General features: G+C 39.8%; 1 protein-coding gene across 2 annotated transcripts in view; it reads left to right on the top strand.

The window, feature by feature from the left end:
* Positions 1-25425, top strand: part of CCDC77 (coiled-coil domain containing 77) — a 42617-nt gene that overhangs the window by 5769 nt on the left and 11423 nt on the right. The window contains exons 2-6 of one of the 2 annotated variants that reach the window (XM_066365847.1): positions 1051-1104; positions 2600-2801; positions 8022-8164; positions 22832-22928; positions 24803-24875. In XM_066365847.1, coding sequence (XP_066221944.1) covers positions 1067-1104; positions 2600-2801; positions 8022-8164; positions 22832-22928; positions 24803-24875 — 553 coding nt within the window. In that variant the 5' untranslated portion in view covers positions 1051-1066. Of the gene's footprint in view, positions 1-1050; positions 1105-2557; positions 2802-8021; positions 8165-22831; positions 22929-24802; positions 24876-25425 lie in introns of both variants that reach the window. The other variant, XM_066365846.1, reaches the window with a different exon arrangement.

Below are 25425 nucleotides of genomic sequence, written 5' to 3'. Positions count from 1 at the left end.
AATCTCTGTGATAATATTCAAAGTAGAGGGATTTTAAGAGATGTGTGCCTTGTCCTTTCCCTCCCCCTCCACCCCTGTTCTTCCCACAGGGCTTTACCTTTGCTTTCTCTCTCCTAAACTCCAGGGGCTCTTCTTTCATTTCTGTAACTTGTTTCCTGAGCCTACACAGCCCAGCTGGCTTACTTCTACTACCTCTGTAACTTTCTAAATAAACGTTGTCTCTAAAAAAAAAAAAAAAAACTAATTAATTGGAATGGAGATTGTGAATGAATCTTTTAAAGCTTATAAGTGATATTTTTTTTCTTTCTCTAAGATGAACAATAGATATAGCACACCAAATAAAGGTAATATCAATGGCTTTGTGGTTATCTTAAATTTGGCATAATGGGTCCTCTACCTTAATCTCCACTTACTATCTTCCTCTCCTATAATTTCAGCTAAAAGATTGTAAGTTCCTTTTTCATTGTTGCAGATAACCTTCATACTAAGGAGGTTTCTCTTGACATGCTTACCCATCCAAATATTAAATGCCATTCTGATTTTATTTGTAAATAACAACAAAGACTGCCTTACAAAAATTTAAAAGTCATATTACCTTTTTTTTTTTTTTTTTTTACAGAGACAGAGAGTCAGAGAGAGGGATAGACAGGGACAGACAGACAGGAACAGAGAGAGATGAGAAGCATCAATCATCAGTTTTTCGTTGAGACACCTTAGTTGTTCATTGATTGCTTTCTCATATGTGCCTTGACCGCGGGCCTTCAGCAGACCAAGTAACCCCTTGCCCGAGCCAGCAACCTTGGGTCCAAGCTGGTGAGCTTTTGCTCAAACCAGATGAGCCCGCGCTCAAGCTGGCGACTTCGGGGTCTCGAACCTGGGTCCTCCACATCCCAGTCCGGTGCTCTATCCACTGCGCCACCACCTTGTCAGGCAGAAATATTACGTTCTTACCAGCAGGCACATGTAATGTTGGAGAAGAAAGCAGTCTGAGTGTTATATACTGTTTTGTTCTGTTCCTGCTTTCTCATTCCGAATTTTTGTGTTTGACAGGTGTGAAAAACACAGCATGAACTTTACCCCGACACATACCCCTATCTGCAAAAAGTAAGACATTTGCTTATTTTCGAGTTGTTAAAGAATCAAGACTTTTATTAACCAGTGTCACCCCCATAAATTTTAATTTTTAAAAAAGAATCAAGATTTCTGTAGTCTTAGTATAAGTTAGCTTAGGAACTATAAGAACTTTGGAAGTATACTTCTACACTCTGGATTTGAAATATGTCAGACTCATTTCTCTATTCTTAATTAGAATTTAGATTTAAAAGTAAGACATATTAAATGGTAACACTAGAATCCAGACTGTTTGAGTGGGCCTAGTCCAGTGCATCCTGGATTACAGAGGAGCCAACCAACATGTGCAGGGGACTTGGAATTCTGGTTCTGCCATCACCTTGCCTCATGACATGTCTTCCTCCTGCTCATTGCCACACCTCTCAGCTGCCAAATCTCAGAAATACCTCTTAGTTCATCTACTAACCTGTTTTTCAAAGTTGTTATAAAGCAACTCCCTTGGAAAACATGAAACATTGAGTAAAATAGTATTTGTCACCAGTTTTTTGTGATTGAGGTACTAGTTTTTTTCTTCAAGTTAGCTGAAAATACACTTTAGTATCTCTTCTATACATGTTCACTTATTAAAAGTGCTTACCATAACCTTCATTAGTTACAACTCTGGGCTTCTGGAATCAAGTTTTTCCACTCTGTGTCTGTTTTGTAACCTTGTACATTGCAATCAGTCAGAATGGATTAATTTTCACATGACGGTTTCTTCACTTCTGCATCACTCATTTTCTAACTTTCATTGTTTTAGCTTAAAAATACTTCTTGTTCAGCCTTTGATTACCCTTAGATCTTGTCTAGTCTTGGTCTGTGGAATTCACATGTCTCCACTGCTAGAGATTAGGATCTGATGTGGCTGTGAGGTTAGTGACTCGATTATAGTTTCTAATGCTGACTCACGTAATGTTACTATGGACATTTTCTTTTGTGTCACCTTATGCAAGTGTGCAGGAGTTTCTCTAGAACAAGAGGAATTGTAATTTTACTAGATTCTTCCAATTTATTGTCTGTCATTTCACCAAGATACACTTTATTAGCAGTGTATAATTGTTCCTATTGATGTATGTCTTAGGTATTAAATTTTCGAACTGTTATCTGGTCTCATTTTATATTCGACTTTAAAATGAATTTTAAAAATTTATTATTTATACACACTTTAAGAACATAAACCTCTTTTTTATTTAAGAAATTATGTTTCATAAATGTTTAAACAGGGGGTTGGGAGAGGTAGAACAGGGTAAGGGGGTGATAAATGGTGATAGAAGAAGACTTGACTTGGAGTGGTGAGCACAGTGCAGAGTACAGATGATGTGTTTTAGAATTGTATACCCGACACCTATATAATTCTATTAACCAATGCCACCCCAATAAATCTTATTAAAATAAATAAATAAATGTTTAGACAGTTTAATGAATATATCGTTCTAATTTCACATAGGCTGACAACTGTTTCCAAACATGGTGCTGCGTGTGGTCGCAGTGGTTCTACCAGGTGGAAGGGTGTGTCTTTCTCAGAGTCAGTGGAGTCAACTCCTTTGCCTTCCATGGAAGATCGTCTGGCTCTTCTCTGCCCTTCTCGGGAGCTTCTGGAATATTATCAAAAGAAGATGTCTGAGTGTGAGGCAGAAAATGAGGACCTGTTAAAGAAACTGGAGTTATACAAAGAAGCTTGTGAAGGAGAGGTGAGAAAGAGAGGATGCACGCCCTTTTAGGGCTCTGAATAGGTCTATCCATGACTGAAAGAAGCTCTGGAAGTGCCAACTTGTATCACAGGTGGATGCTTTTCAGTTCCCTTCTACCCAGCCTAGCTACCTACCCTTTGGGCCCCTCATTAGATCATAATTCCCCCCAAACTGCTCCACTTCCAAAATCTTAAACTCATACATCTCCATCTCTCTTATACTTCTAGTTCCTTCAGCCCCGTGCACCTGACTTCATTAGTACCTCCATGGTTCCTTGACTTCCCAGTTTTCCAAATGCTGTATGTCTGTCTGTGACATTACATCCTTCCCTTCTAACCTGAACACTGTCACACTCCACTTCAGTAATAATTGTACTGTCTGCACTTGACCCCTTGCTTATTCTTTTGCTTCACTTGCATAGCTATAATTCAGGGGTCCCCAAACATTTTACACAGGGGGCCAGTTCACTGTCCCTTAGACCGTTGGAGGACTGCCACATACAGTGCTCTTCTCACTGACCACCAATGAAAGTGGTGCCCCTTCCGGAAGTGCGGCGGGGGCAGATAAATGGTCTCAGGGGGCTGTATGTGGCCGGCGGGTCGTAGTTTGGGGATGCCTGCTATAATTGAATCCTATTCTCCTAGAACAGGGTTTCTCACCCTTGGCACTAATGACATTTTGGACTTGGTAATTCTTTATTGTGGGAACTATCCTATGATTTGTAAGATGTTTTGCAGCTTCTTTGGCCTCAACTTACTAGATACCAGTAGCACACAAACACATACCCTCACCCCACCCCCAGCTGTCACCATCAAAAGTGCCTGCAGATGTTGTCAAATTTCTCCTAGGGCACAAGCAAAATTGCCTCTAGTTGTGAATCACTGTCCTAGAAAGGTCACAAATCATTAGGGAATTTATGGTAAACAAACTCATCTGTATCCCGGTCATTACACAACAGTTTTCCTTGCCTTTCCCTAGTCAGTTCCTTCTCCCTCCCCACCTGTGCTGTACCTTGCCTACTCTGTTCCAGTCTGCAACCCCGTCTTAGCCATCTCTCGCCAGGCAATCTTCCTAGTTCACAGAGGAAATACAACTATCATGTATGACTTCTTCCCATCCACTGTCACCTACATCTGTGTCCATCTTTCCTCTTTCTTTCTTTCTTTTTTTTTTTTTTTTTTGTATTTTTCTGAAGCTGGAAACGGGGAGAGACAGACAGACTCCCGCATGTGCCCGACCGGGATCCACCCGGCACGCCCACCAGGGGGCGATGCTCTCCCCTCCGGGGAGTCGCTCTGCCGCGACCAGAGCCACTCTAGCGCCTGGGGCAGAGGCCAAGGAGCCATCCCCAGCGCCCAGGCCATCTTTGCTCCAATGGAGCCTTGGCTGTGGGAGGGGAAGAGAGAGACAGAGAGAAAGGGGGGGGGTGGAGAAGCAAATGGGCGCTTCTCCTATGTGCCCTGGCCGGGAATCGAACTCGGGTCCCCCGCACGCCAGGCTGACGCTCTACCACTGAGCCAACCGGCCAGGGCCCCTTTCCTCTTTCTTATTGCTTCAAAGACAAGATGTCTCTCCCTCTTCAAGCTGAGTTGATCCAACACTCTACCTGACCCTCATCCCTTTTTCCTTCAAACAAACCCGCATCATCTTTCTTCTTTTTGTGTTCTGTTTTTAACCTCTTGCTTAACATGGGCTTTTCCCAACTTAAAAAACAAAAAACAAAAACCCCACCATTCTTGAGTTGTATTTCCCACTCTACTCTTTTTGTAACCCCACTTCTAGAATAGTTTGACTTTATCACTCACTTATGTCTCTGTGACTATAATTTGGTTTCTCCTTACTGTTCCACTAAACCAGTGGTAGTCAACCTGGGCCCTACCGCCCGCTAGTGGGCGTTCCAGCTTTCATGGTGGGCGGTAGCGGAGCAACCAAAGTATAAATAAAAAGATAGATTTAACTATAGTAAGGTGTTTTATAAAGATTTATTCTGCCAAACTCAGCGAAAATCCAACATAAAGTACTTGGTAAGTAATTATTACTATATGCTTTAACTTGCTGTACTCTGCTTTATAAATTTTATAAAGTTACTTCCCTACTTTATAAATCACCATTACTGTGGAACTGGTGGGCAGTTAGAAAATTTTACTACTAACAGAGATACAAAAGTGGGCGGTAGGTATAAGAAGGTTGACTACCCCCGCACTAAACCTACTTCTTTGGTCTATAATACCCATTTGCAAAAATGATCTCTTCTGTTTGTGACCTCTGCAGTATCTGTCACTGTTGATCTCTGCTTCCTTAAAACTCTCCTTCTTTTCTTGATTCTGTATCATTTTTTTTCTGTTTTTTTTTTTAAATTTTATTTATTCATTTTTAGAGAGGAGAGAGAGAGACAGAGAGGGAGAGAGAGGAGAGAGACAGAGAGAGAGAAGGGGGGAGGAGCTGGAAGCATCAACTCCCATATGTGCCTTGACCAGGCAAACCCAGGGTTTTGAACCGGCGACCTCAGCATTTCCAGGTTGATGCTTTATCCACTGCGCCACCACAGGTCAGGCTCAGTTTTTATCTCATCTGTCAGTTTGCATAAACAGTTTCCCTTCCTTAATCTTAAATGTTCTTGCAGATTCTACCATAAATGATCTTGTTTTTATCTATACTACTATGTATGGAATGATAACATCCAGAATAGCTAATGCTGACTCTTTTCTCCTGCGTTCCATGTTAATATGTTTATATCTGAACTAATCTACCCACATGTACACATGAACCACTACCATTTTCCCTCCCTCCATTTCTTTTCATTTTTTTCTTTTCTGTTTTTTTTAGCGAGCAAGAGAGGGGGAGAGTGCAAGGGAGGGACAAACAGAGACAGACAGACAGGAAGGGAGAGAGATGAGAAGCATCAACTCATAGTTGTGGCACCTTAGTTCATTGATTGCTTTCTTATATGTGCCTTGACTGGGGGGCTCCAGCCGAGCCAGTGACCCCTTGCTCAAGCCAGCAACCTTTGGGCTCAAGTCAGCAACTTTTGGGCTCAAGCCAGTGACCATGGGATCATGTCTATGATCCCATGCTCAAGCCAGCAACCCCCGCGCTCAAGCTGGTGAGCCCGTGCTCAGGGCTCACCAGTGACCTCAGGGTTTCGAACCTGGGTCCTCAGCATCCCAGGCTGATGCTCTACCCACTGCACCACAGCCTTGTCAGGCCCTCCTTCCATTTCTTATCTCTTTTCTCTTTATTCTGTGTCTTATTAAATGATATGATTACCTATAATTTTGCCCAGCCCCTACATTCAATCATTTAGTAAGTTCTGTTGATTCTGCTTCCTAAATATCCCTTAATCCATTTCAACATCTTCATCATATTGCCTCAACACTAGTTTGGAATCTTGTTAGAGCTTATCTGCATTATTACAATATCTTCCTTAACCAGTGTACCAGTGTCCTATCCTCTAGTCTCATACTTCTTCATTCTGCCTCTCACTTTGCACTCCAGTAATACTAAAATACTTCTGGTTGTCCAAACATTTACAACTCTTGGTTGGTTCTGTATTTACAGTTCTCTTTTCTCAAGAGTACCAACCCTCATCTTGTCTCTAGCAGTCTTCTCTCAAGCTTTACTTTTTTTTTTTTTTACACAGACAATGAGAGAGAGTCAGAGAGAGGGATAGATAGGTACAGACAGACAGGAATGGAGAGAGATGAGAAGCATCAATCATTAGTTTTTCGTTGCGACACCTTAGTTCATTAATTGCTTTCTCACCTGTGCCTTGACCGTGGGGCTACAGCAGACGGAGTAACCCCTTGCTCGAGCCAGCAACCTTGGGTCCAAGCTGGTGAGCTTTTGCTCAAACCAGATGAGCCCGCGTTCAAGCTGGTGACCTCAGGGTCTTGAACCTGGGTCCTCTATATCCCAGTCTGATGCTCTATCCACTGCGCCACCACCTGGTCAAGCACAAGCTTTACTTTTTGATGGTGGTCTCTGACTTCCCAAAAAAGCTTCAGAGATTTTTACTTCTTCCATACTTTCTCCCTCTACCATTTTACTAGGCATGTTCCTCTGTTAAATACTTTATTTTTGCCCTGGCCGGTTAGCTCCGTTGGTTAGAGCATCATCCCAAGGCACAGAGGTTGCTGATTCAGTCCCTGGTAAGAGCACATACAGGAACGAATCTATGTTCCTCTCCCTCTCTCTCACTCGCTCTTCTCCCCCTCTCCCTTTTTCTCTCACTAAAATCAATCAATAAAAATTTTTTTAAATAATTATTTTAATTGTTTACCTATCTGTCTCTCCACAAAATTCCTTAGCTCTAGGCAAGAAACATACTCTTTTATCTTTGTGTTCCAAAATTTCATAATGCTAGTGAATAGAAAGCATTTTTAAAAAAGAAGAGTCTAAAAGGGGGATAAATGGTGATGGAAGGAGACTTGACTTAGAGCGGTGAATACACAATACAATATACACATGATGTATTATAGAATTGCGCACCTGAAACCTATCTAATTTTACTAACCAATGTCACCCCAATAAATTCATTTTAAGTAAATAAATAAATTGTGACTTGAACAGGTGTACCAACTGGCATTCTGGGTTCTGTGGTTTGTAAAAGGAAAATATGAGAGCTTTGACATTACATGCAAATATCATACTCACCCTGCAACTTTTCTTTTCTTTCTTTTTCTTTTTTTTTTTTTTTTGTATTTTTCTGAAGCTAGAAACCGGGAGAGACAGACAGACTCCCGCATGCGCCCGACCGGGATCCACCCGGCACGCCCACCAGGGGGCGACGCTCTGCCCACCAGGAGGCGATGCTCTGCCACGACCAGAGCCACTCTAGTGCCTGGGGCAGAGGCCAAGGAGCCATCCCCAGCGCCCGGGCCATCTCTACTCCAATGGAGCCTCGGCTGCGGGAGGGGAAGAGAGAGACAGAGATGAAGGAGAGGGGGAGGGGTGGAGAAGCAAATGGGCGCTTCTCCTGTGTGCCCTGGCCGGGAATCGAACCCGGGACTTCTACACGCCAGGCCAACACTCTACCACTGAGCAACCGGCCAGGGCTCACCCTGCAACTTTTAAACTCAAGTCTACATATAATGTATTGTCATTTGACGTCTGTATTGGTGAAACTATTCACATTGTAATGTATCTACATGAACTGACTCTTCCACATTCAATAAGAGGAACTTCTGTGAAGCTTATTATCTTTTCATCTACTTTTTTCAGCACAAACGAGAATGGGATTTGCAGCAGAGGGAGGAAGAGGTTGCTGAATTGCAGAAAGCTCTAAGTGATATGCAGTTCTGCCTCTTCCAGGAACGGGAACACGTTTTGCGCCTCTACTCAGAAAATGACCAACTGAGAATCAGGTACCAAGTAGGAGTAGGGGAATGTGGGAGTTATATTTCTAATACATTAAATAAGATAATTTTCTCTTGTAATTTCTAAGGTTGTAGTTTCTAGGCAAAAGACTCTGAGATGGAGATTTGCCATCTGCAAGGCTGGTTAGTAGCAAGGTTCTCAAGAATTAACATCTGTGAGCAGACTTTGGCAGGGGAAGAATTTGAACTGTGACACAGTGGTAACGGCTGTGGCTGACCCTAGAAGAAGCTGTGAGGTTGGGACAGCCTTTCAAAGGCAAAGGAGTCAGACTTTTGTATCCTCACAATAATCGATCATTAGATGTAGGTTGCCACCAGGGAAAGACAGCTTCCTTCAGCCAATGGCACTTCCTGGAGAAGGATTCAAGAGCTGAGGGATAGGTGCCTTGGTCCTGAAGGTGGCATCTGAGCAGTGTTCCACAGCATCCAGTATCATACACTTTTTCTTAAAACAATTTTTTATTTTTTAATTACAGTTGACGGAAGATATTATATTAGTTTCATGTGTAGAACCCAGTGCTTAGACATTCTTCTTCCAGCATTGGAACCGTGGGATGGAACCCTGGTGTCAGGCTGGGAATCCTTGTTCCTCAGGGGGAACTCTGAGGCCCAGATCTCCCTGCTGACTTTAAACAACCACATATGGATGTGGGACCAGTCCATTCCAAGTCCTTTGCCCCTCCTACCAGTCTCAATGTGGCTTCTTTAATTCCTTAGTTATAGGACTTCTGTTTGGCCAGACTTCAGGCAGTTTTTAATGATGGTAATTTAGTTGTGATTTTGATGTGGTCATGAGATGAGACAAGAATAGCATTTACCTATGCCACCATCTTGACTAGAAGCCTGCAGCTGACATTTTTTGAGGACCTCCGGAATGTCTCATTTCTTTATTTTTTTTGTAGCAAAATATACTTAACATAAAATTTATCATTTAAATCATTTTTAAGTGTGTAGTTAAGTGGCATTAAGTACATTCACATTGTTGTGCAGCTATTGCCACTATACATCTCCAGAACTTTCATCATCCCATATAGAAACTCTGTACCCATTAAACAATAACTCCCCTCCTCCGAACCCCTGGTAACCATTGTTCACTTTGTGTCTGTGTGTTTGACTATCCTAGGAACTTCTGATTAAATAGAAACATAGTATTTGTCCTTTGTGCCTAACTTTTTTCATTTAGTATAATGTTTTCTGTATTCATCCATCCATGTTGTAGCATGTGTCAAAATTTCATTCCCTTTTTTTTTTTACCTGTGGATTTTTTTTTTTTCCAGAGACAGAGAGAGAGTCAGAGAGAGGGATAGACAGACAGGAACAGAGAGAGGTGAGAAGCATCAATCATCAGTTTTCCGTTGAAACACCATAGTTGTTCATTGATTGCTTTCTCATACGTGCCTTGACTGCGGGCCTTCAGTCGACCGAGTAACTCCTTGCTCGAGCCAGCGACCTTGGGTCCAAGCTGGTGAGCTTTTTGCTCAAGCCAGATGAGCCCGCGCTCAAGCTGGCGACTTTGGAGTCTTGAACCTGGGTCTTCTGCTTCCCAGACCGACACTCTATCCACTGCGCCACCGCCTGGTCAGGTGAATTTCTTTCCTTTTTAGGGCTAAATAATATTTCATTGTGTGTATATACCACATTTTGTTTATCTATTCTTCTGTTGATTGATATTTGAGTTGTTTCCATCTGTTAGTTATTGTGTATAACAGTGCTATGAACACTGATGTACAAATACCTGTTTGAGTTTCTGCTTTTAATTCTTTTGTGTATATCCCAGAAGTGGAGTTGCTGGATCTGGTTCTATTTCTTTATTTAATTTTTTTGAGGAACCACAATACTGTTTTCCATACTTGCTGTACCATTTTACATTCCCACCAATAATGCATAAGGGTTTCAATTTCTTCATATGCACCACACACACTTGTTTTCTATTTTTTTTTTTTTTTTAGATTTTTATTTATCCATTTTTAGAGAGAGAAGAAAGAGAGAGAGGGAGAGAAGGGAGAGGAGCAGAAAGCATCAACTCCCATATGTACCTTGACCAGGCAAGTGCAGGGTTTTGAACAGGGGACCTCATCGTTCCAGGTCGACACTTTATCCACTGCACCACCACAGGTCAGGCATCTGTTTTTTAAAATAATAGCCATCATTATGGGTATGAAGTGGTATCTCATTGTGGTTTTATTTGCATTGCCCTAGTGAACATTTTTCACACACTTGTTGGTCATTTATATATCTTCTGAGAAATGTCTATTCAAGCCCTTTGCTGATTTTTTAATTAGATTGTTTGTTTTATTGTTGTTGTTTAGTTTTAAAAGTTTTTAAAATATATTTTGAATATTAATCCATTATCAGATAACTGATTTGCAAATCTTTTCTCCCATTCTCCCATTCTGAGGATTGCCATTGTACTCTGTTGATAGTATTCTTTGATGGACAGGTTTTAATTTCCATAAGATTTAACTTACATATTTTTCCTTCTGTTGCTTCTGCTTTTAGCATCATATTCAAGAAATCATTGCCTCGAATTTCACTATTTTTTCTTCTAAGAGTTTTATAACTTTAGCTCTTACGTTTAAGTATTTGATCAATTTTCAATTAATTTATGTATGTGTTGTTAGGGGAGGGTACAACTTCATTCTTTGGTAGATGAATATTCAGTTTCCCTAGCACCATGTGTTGAAAAGACTTTCTCTTCCCCCACTGAAAGTTGGAGATAACTTGACCATATGTGTGGGAGTTATTTCTGAACTCTCTATTCCACTGGTGTTTATGTCTGTCATTATGCCAGTACCACACTGTCAATTATTGTCACTTTGTAGTACGTTTTGAAATCAAGAAGTGTGAGTCCTCCAACTTTGTTATTTTTTTCAAGACTGTTTTGACTATTTATTTGTCTTTTTATTCTGTTCTTGTTTTGACTATTTGGAATTTTCTAAGATTCCATATGGATTGTACGGTGGGTTTCTTTATTTCTGCAAAATATGTCATTGGGATTTTGATAGGGATTTCACTGAATCTGTAGATTGCTTTGGATAATATTGACATCTTAATATTAAGTCTTCTGATCCATGGACATGGGATGTCTTTCCATTTATTTATGTGTTCTTTAATTTTTTTCAGCTTTATACAAATCTTTCAATTAAATTAATTCCTAAGTATTTTATTTTATTTTTTTTAATTTATTTATTAAATTTAATGCAGTGACATTGATAAATCAGGGTACATATGTTGAGAGAAAACATCTCTAGATTATTTTGACATTTGATTGTGCTGTATACCCCTCCCCCAAAGTTAAATTGTCTTCTGTCACCTTCTACCTGGTTTTCTTTGTGCCCCTCCCCTCCCCCAACCCCTCTCTCCTTCTTCACCCCATCCTCCCTCCCCCCACCCCCCACCCCTGTTGCCATCACATTCTTGTTCATGTCTCTGAGTCTCATTTTTATGTCCCTTCTATGTATGGATTCATATAGTTCTTAGTTTTTTTTCTGATTTACTTATTTCACTCCGTATAATGTTATCAAGGTCCATCCATGTTATTGTAAATGATCCGATGTCATCATTTCTTATGGCTGAGTAGTATTCCATAGTATATATGTACCAAAGCTTTTTAATCCACTCGTCCTCTGACGGACACTTGGGCTGTTTCCAGATCTTCGCTATTGTGAACAATGCTGCCACAAACATGGGGGTGCATTTCTCCTTTTGGAGCCGTTCTATGGTATCCTTGGGGTATATTCCTAAAAGTGGGATAGCTGGGTCAAAAGGCAGTTCGATTTTCAGTTTTTTGAGGAATCTCCATACTGTTTTCCACAGTGGCTGCACCAGTCTGCATTCCCACCAGCAGTACAGGAGGGTTCCCTTTTCTCCACATCCTCACCAGCACTTATTCTGTGTTGTTTTGTTGATGAACGCCATTCTGACTGGTGTGAGGTGATATCTCATTGTGGTTTTAATTTGCATTTCTCTAATGATTAGTGATGTTGAGCATTTTTTCATATGCCTATTGGCCATCTGTATGTCCTCTTTGGAGAAGTGTCTATTCATCTCTTTTGCCCATTTTTGGATTGCATTGTTTGTCTTCCTGGTGTTGAGATTTACAAGTTCTTTATAAATTTTGGTTATTAACCCCTTATCAGACGTATTGTCAAATATGTTCTCCCATTGTGTAGTTTGTCTTTTTATTCTGTTCTTGTTGTCTTTAGCTGTGCAAAAGCTTTTTAGTTTGATATAGTCCCATTTGTTTATCCTGTCTTTTATTTCACTTCCCCGTAGAGATAAATCAGCAAATATATTGCTCCGAGAGATGTCCGAGAGCTTACTGCCTATGTTTTCTTCTAAGATGCTTATGGTTTCACAGCCTACATTTAAGTCTTTTATCCATTTTGAGTTTATTTTTGTGAGTGGTGTAAGCTGGTGATCTAGTTTCATGTTTTTGCAGGTAGCTGTCCAGTTTTCCCAACAAATGGTTGTTAAAGAGGCTGTCTTTACTCCATTGTATTTCCTTACCTCCTTTGTCAAATATCAGTTGTCTATAGAACTGTAGGTTTATTTCTGGGTTCTCTGTTCTGTTCCATTGACCTATATGCCTGTTCTTATACCAGTACCAGGCTGTTTTGAGTACAGTGGCCTTGTAGTATAACTTGATATCAGGAAGTGTGATACCTCCCACTTTATTCTTCTTTTTTAAGATGGCTGAGGCTATTCGTGTTCTCTTTTGGTTCCATATAAATTTTTGGAATATGTGGTCTATATCTTTGAAGTATGTCATTGGTATTTTAATTGGTATTGCATTGAATTTATAGATTGCTTTAGGTAATATAGACATTTTAATGATGTTTATTCTTCCTAACCATGAGCACGGTATATGCTTCCACTTGTTTGTATCTTCCTTGATTTCTTTTATCAATGCTTTGTAATTTTCCGAGTACAAGTCTTTAGTCTCCTTGGTTAAGTTTATTCCTAGGTACTTTATTTTTTGGTTGTAATTGTGAAGGGGATTGTTTCCTTAATTTCTCTTTCTGACTGTTCATTGTTGGTGTATAAAAATGCCTCTGATTTCTGAGTATTGATTTTATATCCTGACACTTTGCTGAATTCATTTATCAGGTCCAGTAGCTTTTTGACTGAGACTTTAGGGTTTTCTATATACAATATCATATCATCTGCAAATAATGATAGTTTTACTTCTTCTTTTCCAACTTGAATGCCTTTTATTTCTTCTTCTTGTCTGATTGCTGTGGCCAGGACTTCCAGGACCATGTTAAATAAGAGTGGTGAAAGGGGGCACCCCTGCCTTGTTCCTGATCTTAAGGGTATTGCTTTTAATTTTTGCCCATTGAGTATGATGTTGGCTGTGGGTTTGTCATAGATGGCTTTTATCATGTTGAGGTATGTTCCCTGTATTCCCACTTTGCTGAGAGTTTTGATCATGAATGGGTGCTGGATTTTATCAAATGCTTTTTCTGCATCTATTGAAATTATCATATGGTTTTTCTCCTTCTTTTTGTTTATGTGATGAATCACATTGATTGATTTACGAATATTGTACCAGCCTTGCCTCCCCAGAATAAATCCCACTTGATCATGGTGTATGATTTCTTCCATATATTGTTGGATCCGGTTTGCTAATATTTTGTTGAGGATTTTAGCATCTATATTCATCAGGGATATTGGCCTATAATTTTCTTTCTTTGTGTTGTCTTTGCCTGGTTTTGGAATCAGAATTATGCTCGCCTCATAAAAGGAGCTTGGAAGTCTTCCTTCCTCTTGAATTTTTTGGAATAGCTTGAGAAAGATAGGAGTTAGTTCTTCTTTGAATATTCGGTAGAATTCCGTTGTGAAGCCATCGGGCCCCGAACTTTTCTTTGTTGGGAGTTTTTTGATAACTGTTTTGATCTCATTTGTTGTGTAATCGGGTCTGTTTAGGTTTTCTGATTCTTCCAGGTTGATTTCTGGAAGATTGTATGTTTCAAGGAATTTGTCCATTTCATCTAGGTTGTCTAGTTTTTTGGCATACAGTTCTTCATAGTATTTTCTTACAATATTTTGTATTTCTGTTGTGTCAGTTGTTATTTCTCCACTCTCATTTCTAATTTTATTTATTTGAGTCCTCTCTCTCTTTTTCTTGGTGAGTCTAGTTAAAGGTTCATCAATCTTGTTTGCCTTTTCAAAGAACCAGCTCCTAGTTTCATTGATCCTCTGTATTGTTTCTTTAGCCTCTATGTCATTTATTTCTGCTCTGATCTTTATTATTTCCTTCCTTCTACTACATTTGGGCTTTACATGCTGTTCTTTTTCTAATTCATTTAGATGCAGGGTTAAGTTGTTTATTTGAGCTTTTTCTAGCTTCTGAAAGTGTGCTTGTAGTGCTATGAACTTCCCTCTCAGCACTGCCTTCGCTGTGTCCCATAAATTTTGAGTTGTTGTATGCTCATTGTCATTCGTTTCTAGGAATTTTTTAATTTCTTCTTTGATCTCATTCTTAATCCATTCATTATTTAACAACCTGCTATTTAGTTTCCATGTGTTTGAGAATTTTTGAGCTTTTCTGTTGTGATTCATTTCTAGTTTCATGCCATTGTGATCGGAGAAAGTGCTTGATATGATTTCAGTCCTCTTAAATTTGTTGAGAGCACTTTTGTGCCCTAACATGTGGTCTATCCTAGAGAATGTACCATGAGCACTTGAAAAGAATGTATATTCTGCTGCTTTAGGGTGAAAGGCTCTGAAGATATCTATTAAATCGAGTTGATCTAGTGTTTCCAATAAGTCTGCTGTTTCTTTGTTAATTTTCTTTCTTGAGGATCTATCTAGTGATGTTAGTGGGGTATTGAAATCCCCAACTATTATAGTATTGCTATTGATCTCGCCCTTTAAATCCATCAAAGTCTGCTTTATATATTTGGGTACTCCTATATTAGGTGCATAGATATTTATAATAGTTATATCTTCCTGTTGGATTACTCCCTTTATCATTATGTAGTGGCCTTCTTTATCTCTTACTATATCCTTTGTTTTAAAAGTCCAATTTGTCTGATATAAGTATTGCTACCCCCGCTTTTTTTTTTTCATTTCCGTTTGCATGAAATGTTTTTTTCATCCTTTTACCTTCAATCTATGTGTGTCTTTTGTTCTAAGGTGTGTCTCTTATAGACAACATATGTATGGGTCCTGTTTTCTTATCCACGCAGCTACCCTATGTCTTTTGATTGGATCATTTAATCCATTTACATTTAAGGTTATTATTGATATGTAGTTGTTTATTGCCATTTTCTTCTTTAAAGGTGTATTCCTTTTTTGCTATATTCTTTTCCCACTTTGATCTGTTTACAACAGGCCCCTTAACATTTCCTGCAGCATTGGTTTGGTTGTAATGAATTCCTCTAGTTGTTTTTTGTCTGGGAAGCTTTTTATTTCTCCTTCGATTTTAAATGATAGCCTTGCTGGATAAAGTAGTCTTGGTTGTAGGTTCTTTTTGTTTGTTTGTTTGTTTTTTTTGGTTTTTTTTTTTTGGTTTTTTTTTTACATAGGCAGAGATAGACAGGGACAGACAGACAGGAACGGAGAGAGAGATGAGAAGCATGAATCATTAGTTTTTTGTTGCACATTGCGACTTCTTAGTTGTTCATCGATTGCTTTCTCATATGTGCCTTGACCGCGGGCCTTCAGCAGACAGAGTAACCCCTTGCTTGAGCCAGCGACCTTGGGTCCAAGCTGGTGAGCTTTTTGCTCAAGCCAAATGAGCCTGCGCTCAAGCTGGCAACCTCGGGGTCTCGAACCTGGGGCCTTCCGCATCCCAGTCCAATGCTCCATCCACTGCGCCACCACCTGGTCAGGCGGTTGTAGGTTCTTGTTCTGCATTACTTTGAATATTTCTTGCCATTCCCTTCTGGCCTCAAGTGTTTCTGTTGAGAAGTCGGATGTCATCCTTATGGGGGCTCCTTTGTAGGTGATAACTTTTTTTTCTCTTGCAGCTTTTAATATTTTCTCTTTATCACTTAACTTTGGTATTTTAATTATGATGTGTCTTGCTGTAGGTTTCTTTGGGTTTCTCTTTAATGGAGTCCTCTGTGCTTCTTGGACTTGTGAGAGTTTCTCTTGCATTAATTTAGGGAAGTTTTCAGCTATGATATGATTGAACAAAGTCTCTATCCCTTGTTCTTGTTCTTTTTCTTCTTCTTCAGGAACCCCTATGATGCGGATGTTATTTCTCTTCATGTTGTCACAGAGCTCTCTTAAAAGTTTCCTCTGACTTTTTGAGTCTCTTTTCTCTTTTCTTTGCTTTCATGCCTTCATTCCAGTTGTCCTCTAACTTGCTGATCCGATCCTCTGCTCTATCCTGTTTTTAATTCCTTCCATTGTGGTCTTTATTTCTGATACTGTATTTGTCATCTTCGACTGATTCTTTTTTATACTTGCTATTTCTTTATTTAGGTGTTCATAATGACCATCCATTGTTGTTCTAAGATCCCTAAGCATCTTTACAATCATTATTTTGAACTCCGCATCTGGAAGTTTGATTATTTCCATATCACTCAGTTCATCTCCTGAAGGTTTCATTTGGATTGCACTTTTTTGTCTTCTCATTTTCGGTGTTTTGTTTGTAGAGTTGGTTGAGTCTAGGCTTGGTGTTGTCTGCCTCCAGTTTTCAGTTGTGTTTGTTATTTCTAGGTCTTCTTGGGTTGGTATCAGCTATTATTTGTAATCCACTTTCGGATTTGGGCAGCTTTGAAGTCTTGATTTGTTTGTTTTCTTAACAGGTGATAGTCTTGTTTACTGATCTCAGCAGGGGGCTTCCTTGAAACTGTATCCAGGAATGCTGTGGGTGTAACCTGAGACTCTGAAGGTCTCTTCCACCAACTAATCTCACTGGGGGAAGGGTTTTTTCTCAGCTTCAGTAGGGGGAGGTGTATCTCAGATCTCCATGGAGACCTGAGTTACTGCCCCTCCTCCTCACTTCTTGTTTTCAGCTGTGTCTTGTTGCGCTGATTGGAGCTGGATAGATGTCCGGAGATCTCTGATCCGGAAGCACTTCAGCTCTGTTTTGTGAAAGGTTCAGTCCCTCCCTCAGCTATGGCTGCCTCCAGCACAGATGAGTCAACTTTTTTAGTTCGTTTCATGCATTCCTTAGCCCCTCACAGTCTGTCCCTCTCCCTGTCCTTTCCATTTGGGAGATAAGCTGGTCTTTTCAACACACCTCGCTCCCTGGTCGCCAGGCAAGTGGCTGTGAGCAGTTTCTGCTCTTTTCCCTGTGTGAGATCCCCTCTGGGCTCTCAGCCTCACCCCCCCCCCCCCCCCCCCGTTCCTTTAATCAGAGGAGATTCAGGCACTCCTTACCAGGATTGTTGTGGCTTCTTCTTTGCTCCTTGGTTTTTGAGAGCTGTTCTTGCAGTTCAGAGTTGGTTTTTCATGCTGATTTTTCCTAAATTGATTTGAATTCCATTTTGATGGTGAGAGCTGAGCGTCTGTGCGTCCACCTACTCCACTGCCATCTTTTTCTCTCGTATTTTATTTTTTATGAGGCTATTATAAATTGAATTCTTTTTCTTTTTTAAATTTTTTCATTGATTTGAGAGAGGTGGGGCAGGAAGAGAAACAGAAGGAAACATCAACTCATTGTTCCACTTAGTTGTACCATTTAGTTGTGTACTTACTGATTACTTCTCATTTGTGCCCTGACCAGGGACCAAACCCATGAGCTCGATTCATTGGGACAACACTTTATCCACTGAGCCACCTGGCCAGGGCTATAAATTGAATTCTTTTTTTAAAAAAAAAAACATTTTATATTGGCCTGACCTGTGGTGGTACAGTGGATAAAGCATTGACCTGGAAATGCTGAGGTCACCGGTTCGAAACCCTGGGCTTGCCTGGTCAAGGCACATATGGGAGTTGATGCTTCCAGCTCTTCCCCCCCTTCTCTCTCTCTGTCTCTCCTCTCTGTCTCTCCCTTTCCTCTCTAAAATGAATAAATAAAAAAATATTTTTATTTGTTGATTTTAGATAGAAGGGAGAGAGAGAGAGAGAAAGGGCAGAGGGAGGAGCAGGAAACATGAATTTGTAGTAGTTGCTTCTCATAAGTGTCTTGACTGGGCAAGCCCAAGGTTTTGAACCAGTGACCTCAGCATTCCAGGTCAATGCTCTATCCACTGCACGACACCAGGTCCCAGATCAGGCTAAATTTTTTTTTAGTTTATTTATTTTTTTTAGAGAGTGATACAGACAGGAAGGGAAAGAGATGAGCATCAACTCTTAGTTGTGGCACTTAAGTTGCTCATTAATTGCTTCTCATACGTGCCTTGACCAAGAGGCCCCAGCCAAGCCAGTAACCCCTTATTCAAGCCAGTGACCTTGGGCTTAAGCCAGCAACCTTGGGCTTTAAGCCAGTGACCTTTGGGCTCAAGCAAGCGACCATGGGGTCATTTCAATAATCCCACGCTCAAGCCGGCAACCCCACACTCAATCTAGTGAGAGCCCACTCTCAAGCCAGTAACCTCTAGATTTCAAACCTGGGTCCTCTGCGTCCCAGATCAACAGTCTATTCACTGTGCCACTATCTGTTCAGGCTAAATTGAATTCTTAATTGTTCGTTGCCTGTGTGTAGAAATGCAACTGAACCCTCAGCGGTTAGCTCAGTTAATTATGGTGTGGTCCCAATATACCATGGTTGCAGGTTGGATCCCTGCACCAGGCACATACAGTAATCAACCAGTGAATGTATAGATAAGTGGAACAACAAATTGATGTTTCTCTCTCTCTTTCCCCCTTCCTTTCTTTCTAAAATCGATTTTTAAAAAAATTTTTTAAATTCAACTGATTTCTGCATGTTGAATTTGTTTTCCTACTTTGCTGAAGTCACTTATCAGTTCTAAGAGTTGTGTTTTGGGTTTTGTTTTTTTGTTTGCTTGGTGGAACCCTCAGGGTTTTCTATATATCTTAGGGTTTTCTACGTATTAGATCATGTCATCTGTGAACAAAGATAATCGTACCTCTTCCTTTCCACTTGTTTGCTCACTCTGGCTAGGACTTTCAATACACTGTTAAATAGAAGTTGTAAAAGCAGGCATCTTTGTCTTCTTGATTTTCAAGGAAAACTCTCATTCTTTTACCACTGAATATGATGTTCACAGTGGATTTTTCATACATAGCTTTTATTTTATAGAGGTTGTTTCTTTTTATTCCTAGTTTGTTGAGTGTTTATATCAGGGGTAGTCAACCTTTTTATACCTACTGCCCAAACTTTTGTATCTCTGTTAGTAGTAAAATTTTCTAACCGCCCACCAGTTCCACAGTAATGGTGATTTATAAAGTAGGGAAATAACTTTATTTTATAAAATTTATAAAGCAGAGTTACAGCAAGTTAAAGCATATAATAATAATTATTTACCAAGTACTTTATGTCAGATTTTTGCTGAGTTTGGCAGAATAAATCTTTATAAAACAACTTACTATAGTTAAATCTATCTTTTTATTTATACTTTGGTTGCTCTGCTACTGCCCACCATGAAAGCTGGAACGCCCACTAGTGGGCAGCCGGGACCAGGTTGACTACCACTGGTTTATATTGTATAAGGGTGTTGAATGTTGTCAAATGCATTTTTTCTTTTTTTGTATTTTTCATAAGTTAGAAGTAGGGAGACAGACAGGCAGACTCCCACATGTACCCAACTGGGATCCACCTGGCATGCCGACCAGGGGGTGATGCTCTGCCCATCTGGGGCATTGCTCTGCTGCAACCAGAGCCATTCTAGCACCTGAGGCAGAGACCATGGAGCTGTCCACAGCACCCAGGTCAACTTTGCTCCAGTGGAGCCTTGGCTGCAGAAGGGGAAGGGTAGAGAAGCAAATGGTTGCTTCTCCTGTGTGCTCTGACCAGGAATCGTACCCGGGACTTCCACACGCTGGGCCAATACTCTACCACTGAGCCAACCGGCCAGGGCCTCAAATGCATTTTTTTAAATGAATTGATGATTGTGTGTTTTTCCCCCTTCATTCTGTTAATGTGGTATGTTACATTGATCAGTTTTCATGTTGAACTATGATTGCATTCCAGAAATAAATTTCAGTTAATCACAGTGCATAATCCTTTTACTATGTTGCTAAATTTGGTTTGCTACTAGTATTTTTTTTTTCTTCTGAAGTTGGAAAGCGGGGAGGCAGTCAGACAGACTCCCGCATGCACCCGACCAGGATCCACCCGGCATGCCCACCAGGGGGCGATGCTCTGCCCATCTGGGGCGTGGCTCTGTTGTAACCAGAGCCATTCTAGCGCCTGAGGCGGAGGCCACGGAGCCATCCTCCGCGCCTGGGCCAACTTTGCTCCAGTGGAGCCTTGATTGTGGGAGGAGAAGAGAGAGACAGAGAGGAAGGAGAAGGGGAGGGGTGGAGAAGCAGATGGGCGCTTCTCCTGTGTATCCTAGCCGGGAATCAAACCCGGGACTTCTGCACGCCAGGTGGACGCTCTACCACTGAGCCAACCAGCCAGGGCTAGTATTTTTTTGAGAATTTTTGCACCAATGTTCAAAAAGAATATTGGTCAGTACTAGTTTTCTTGTACTGCTTTTGTCTGGCTTTGGTATTGGGGGCAATGCTGGCTTCATAAAATGAGTTAAGAAATGTTGCCCCTTTTTCAATTTTTGGAAGAGTTTGGGAATGATTGGTGTTAGACCTTTAAATGTTTGGTATATTTTACCAGTGAAGCCAACAGGTCTAGGATTTTTGTTTGTCAGGGTTTTAAATACTCTTTTAGCCTGACCAGGCGGTGGCGCAGTGGATGGAGCGTCGGACTAGGATACAGAGGACCTAGGTTTGAGACCCCGAGGTCGCCAGCTTGAGCACGGGCTCATCTGGTTTGAGAGGAAAAAAAAAAAAGCTCACCAGCTTGAACCCAAGGTCGCTGGCTCAAGCAAGGGATTACTCGATCTGCTGTGGCCCTGCGGTCAAGGCACATATGAGAAAGCAATCAATGAACAACGAAAAACTAATGAATGATGTTTCTCATCTCTCTCTGTTTCTGACTGGCTGTCCCTGTCTATCCCTCTCTCTGACTCTCTTTCTGTCTCTGTAAAAAAATAAATAAATAAAAAATAAGTAAATAAATACTCTTTTAGTTTTCTTAAATAGTTTTAGTTTTGCCACACTGAAAGTTCACCTTCCCTGTCACTTGATATATAGGTCAGAGCATTATTGAAAAGTATATTACATTTCTCCAGAACCTGAAGAAGCCTTTTCAGAATTATGTTTCCTTCTTGGTGCCGGTAGGTGTGAGATGCAATAATTTGTTAATTACTTTGAAGGGAATATTCTGGCATGCCTAGATTGGACCCCTAAAACTCCAGTGATGTGCTTTGTAAAGTTTACCTCTAACCCTCTGGAGCACATGTATCTTACCAAGGGTTCTAATGTACTTGCCATTTCTTGTCTATCCTGTCTGATTTAATATGATATCATCAATAGTGAACTATTGTTATCTGTAGAATTACCAGATCCTAGTCCCTTCAGACTGATTTGATAGCAGAAAAGTTAACATGGTCCTAAAGAAGGACTATAAAGGTATACTGTTGTTCACGCCACATGAATGAGAACTGCTTGTGGTCCTGTTAGGAATGGATAGGAATACATGACCTTCATCAGTAGTCACGTACCATGTACCTAAGACCAAGTTCATCTGCTCTAGCAAAAATACTACATTTGGGTTCTGGCCGGTTTGCTCAGTGGTAGAGCGTCGGCCTGGTGTGCAGGAGTCCTGGGTTTGATTCCCGGCCAGGGCACACAGGAGAAGCGCCCATCTGCTTCTCCACCCCTCCCCCTCTCCTTCCTCTCTGTCTCTCTCTTCCCCTCCCGCAGCTGAGGCTCCATTGGAGCAAAGTTGGCCCGGGCGCTGAGGATGGCTCCATGGCCTCTGCCTCAGGCACTAGAATGGCCCTGGTTGCAACAAAGCAATGCCCCTTGACCGATGTTAGTTCTGGAGATTCAGTGGTTAGCCATCAGCCTGCGGTGTTGCTGGTTGTAGGACGAAGAACCTATCAGTCCTGAAGAGGAGACCTAAACAGTATACCCCAGCATCCACTACCGTGTTTTTCTTTTCTTTTTTTAAAGTGAGAGGTAGGGAGGCAGAGAGACAGACTCCTGCATGCACCCTGACCAGGATCCACCAGGCTACTCCCATCTGGGGCCACTGCTTTGTTGCTCGGCAACCGAGCTATTTTAGCACCTGAGGTGAGGCCAGGGAACCATTCTCAGTGCCCAGGACCAACTTGCTTGAACCATTTGAGCCATGGCTGGGGGGGGGGGGGGAGTTAGAGAGAAGGGGGATGGGTAGAGAAGCAGGTGGTCACTTCTCCTATGTGTCCTGACTGAGAATTGAACTTGGGACTTTCACATGCCGGGCTGATGCTCTACTGCTGAGCCAACTGACCAGGGCCTATAGTGCTTTTCTAGAACCAACTAAGAAATTAGTTTCTGGCCCCTTTTCTGTGAATTTCTAAATATAAGCACCTGATTTTTTAAAAATTAGTGCTGAGGTAAAGTTAAATTCTGTTCAATTTTAACTTGAGGTTATCGTTATTTTTAAAATAAATTAGAAGGGGGATTCTTTAAACAAAAATTTACTTACTCTAGACACAATGTGTGCTTACTCTCTGAAAATTACAGGGAACTAGAAGACAAGAAAAAGATTCAGAATCTCTTGGCTCTTGTGGGAACAGAACCTGGAGAAGTGACCTATTTTTATAAAGAGCCTCCCAACAAAGTAAGTAATCTTTGGTATAGATAGCATGGTAAACATGGCTTTTACAGAACACAATCTCAGGTCCATAATCAGAGCTATTTTGGTGCTTGCTAAAGAAGTTAGAAGGAGAATTGGGTATCACATTCCCATGTCTACCTAAGTTCTCAGAACATTTTCTATATTTACAAAAAGCTTTACAATTTTATTATTTTTCTTCAAAATTCTTGGGAAGTATTGTTTAGCCATTTTACTACTTGAAAGCCTAAAGCACAAAGGAGTAAATGTCTTAATTGAGATTAGAGAGGAAAGTGGGATCAGACTTAAGTTTCAATACTCAAGTTTCTTTTTTAATCTTTGTTTATATTGATTACAAAAATAATGCATGGTCATTTTAAAAAACAGACACACAGAAATCTATCATATAAAAAAGTAGCAGTCTTTCATAAAGTATACCCTAGAGATAAAGCTCCTTTTTTTTCATTTATATAATAGAAATAAATGTATATAAAACTAAGGTGACCAACTTTTTTACAATGAAAAGGAGGACAAAAATAAATTGAAGAAAACAATATTGTAAATAAAAGAAACATTTTATTTATTGCAATAATAATATACTATAATATGATAAATGCATAATAAAAACATTTGTAATATTTTTTCTTGTAATTATGCTTACACGCCTATTTTTAATAATAATTGTAAGAAAAAAGTACTCATTTAGTAAAATTAAATATCAAACAAACCCACTAATTTGGAGTGATTTTCAGGTGTATTTGTCATTTTCTAATTAAAAATGTCTTATGCAACTATTTAATCAAAATGTGTTATTAATAGATATGGTTTGAGGTTAAATTTCCACTTTAAAACTCAAATTTCGGGAAAATACTTGTAAGTAAAATTATATGTATTCGGAAATTATTAAATAGGTAATGAATTAATAAAATGTGAATTTTGCTTATCTGTCTATGATTGAATATTCACTGAGAAGAAATAATCGTGAGTCTATAATGTCGTATGTGCCGTGTCGTGTTTCAGTAAGAAGTACACAAAGCCATTTGCGCGCTCGGTATATCGCGTGCTCTCTCAGGTCTCCTGTGGGAGCGCATGCGTCTCATAATCGCGTCTCGCCACACTGTACTGATCCTTGACAAATCATCATGTCAAATACAAATACGTCACATCACACGCAGTGGATGGGCTCTGCATCGATTGAATACGGACATTTACAGATTAGTCTTTAATATCAAAAAGGAGGCCATGTAGAAGGACACTTTTCCAGGGAGGACGGAACTTACAAAAGAAGGACTGTCCTCCCTAGAACGGTCGGTCACCTTAGTAATACTATCTATTTTTTTACTTCTCTAAACAATGCCTCAGTGAACATCTTTATATGTATTTATATTTGTATACGTCAGTGTTTCCATTACTTTCCTAAAAGACTTTGTCAAAGATCACTATTTAAAAAAATTTTTTTTAATTGATTTTTAGAGAGAGAGGAAGGGAGATAGATAGAGAAAAAAACATTGATTTGTTGTTCCACTCATTCTTGCAGTCATTGTTTGATTCTTGTATGTGCCCTGACTGGGGTCAGAACCCACAACCTTGGCATATTGGGGTAATGTTCCAACCAATTGAGCTACCTGGCCAGGGCCAGGACCACTATTTTTTAAACAGATACTACTAAATTACCCTGAAGGGTTTTTTGTTTATATCACCAACACTGGGTTTTACCCATTTTGTTACTTTGTCCTCTTTGGTTTAATATGTATGCCATTTCTATATAATTACATCAATTTTGATCAATTTAATTTATGAATACTGTTTATCTGTGGCACTAACTGCTAAAAAGTGAAACATTATATATTTCTATATCCTTTTTTTTGTTGCTTTTTTAGGTCAGCATTCTCCAAAAGACTATCCAGGCTATAGATAGATGTGAACAGAATGACTCTTCAGCTTTTAGAGCAGGTACTTACTATATTATAAATTCTCATTGATACAGAATTCAAAAACACAGTGTAAAATTTTTTCCTACTATCCAGTAATAATGACTATCCATCTGATGCCTCTGGTAATCTGAGATCTTACTGAGTTTTTGTGTTTGTTTGTTAATTACTTTTTTAAAAAGTAATTAACATGCTTATGGTGATAAGTCACAAAACAGACAATGTCTGGAATCACAGAATATTCCATAGCCTCTCTAAGATTCAGTCATCTCTCTTTTTTAATGGAGATCTCAATTTCTTCTATTTTTTAAAATTTATATAACATTATATTAGTTTCAAGTATAAAACATAATGGTTTGATATTTGTATGTATTATAAAATGATCACCACAGTAAATCTAGTTAACATCCATTATCACACATAGAAAAATTATTTTTTCTTATGGTGAGAACCTTAAAGATCTATTCTCTTAGCATGAGCTTCTTGAATTATCCAAGGAATTAAATTTTGTTCTGTGCAATTTTTAGTGTTGCTTATTTTAACAATAATTTTATCTTTTAAAAACTGGGTGA

Source organism: Saccopteryx leptura, chromosome 2 (genome assembly GCF_036850995.1).
Source record: "Saccopteryx leptura isolate mSacLep1 chromosome 2, mSacLep1_pri_phased_curated, whole genome shotgun sequence".
Lineage (NCBI taxonomy): Eukaryota > Metazoa > Chordata > Mammalia > Chiroptera > Emballonuridae > Saccopteryx > Saccopteryx leptura.
Note: the sequence above shows the minus strand (reverse complement) of the source record. Positions and strands in the feature narration are given on the sequence as shown.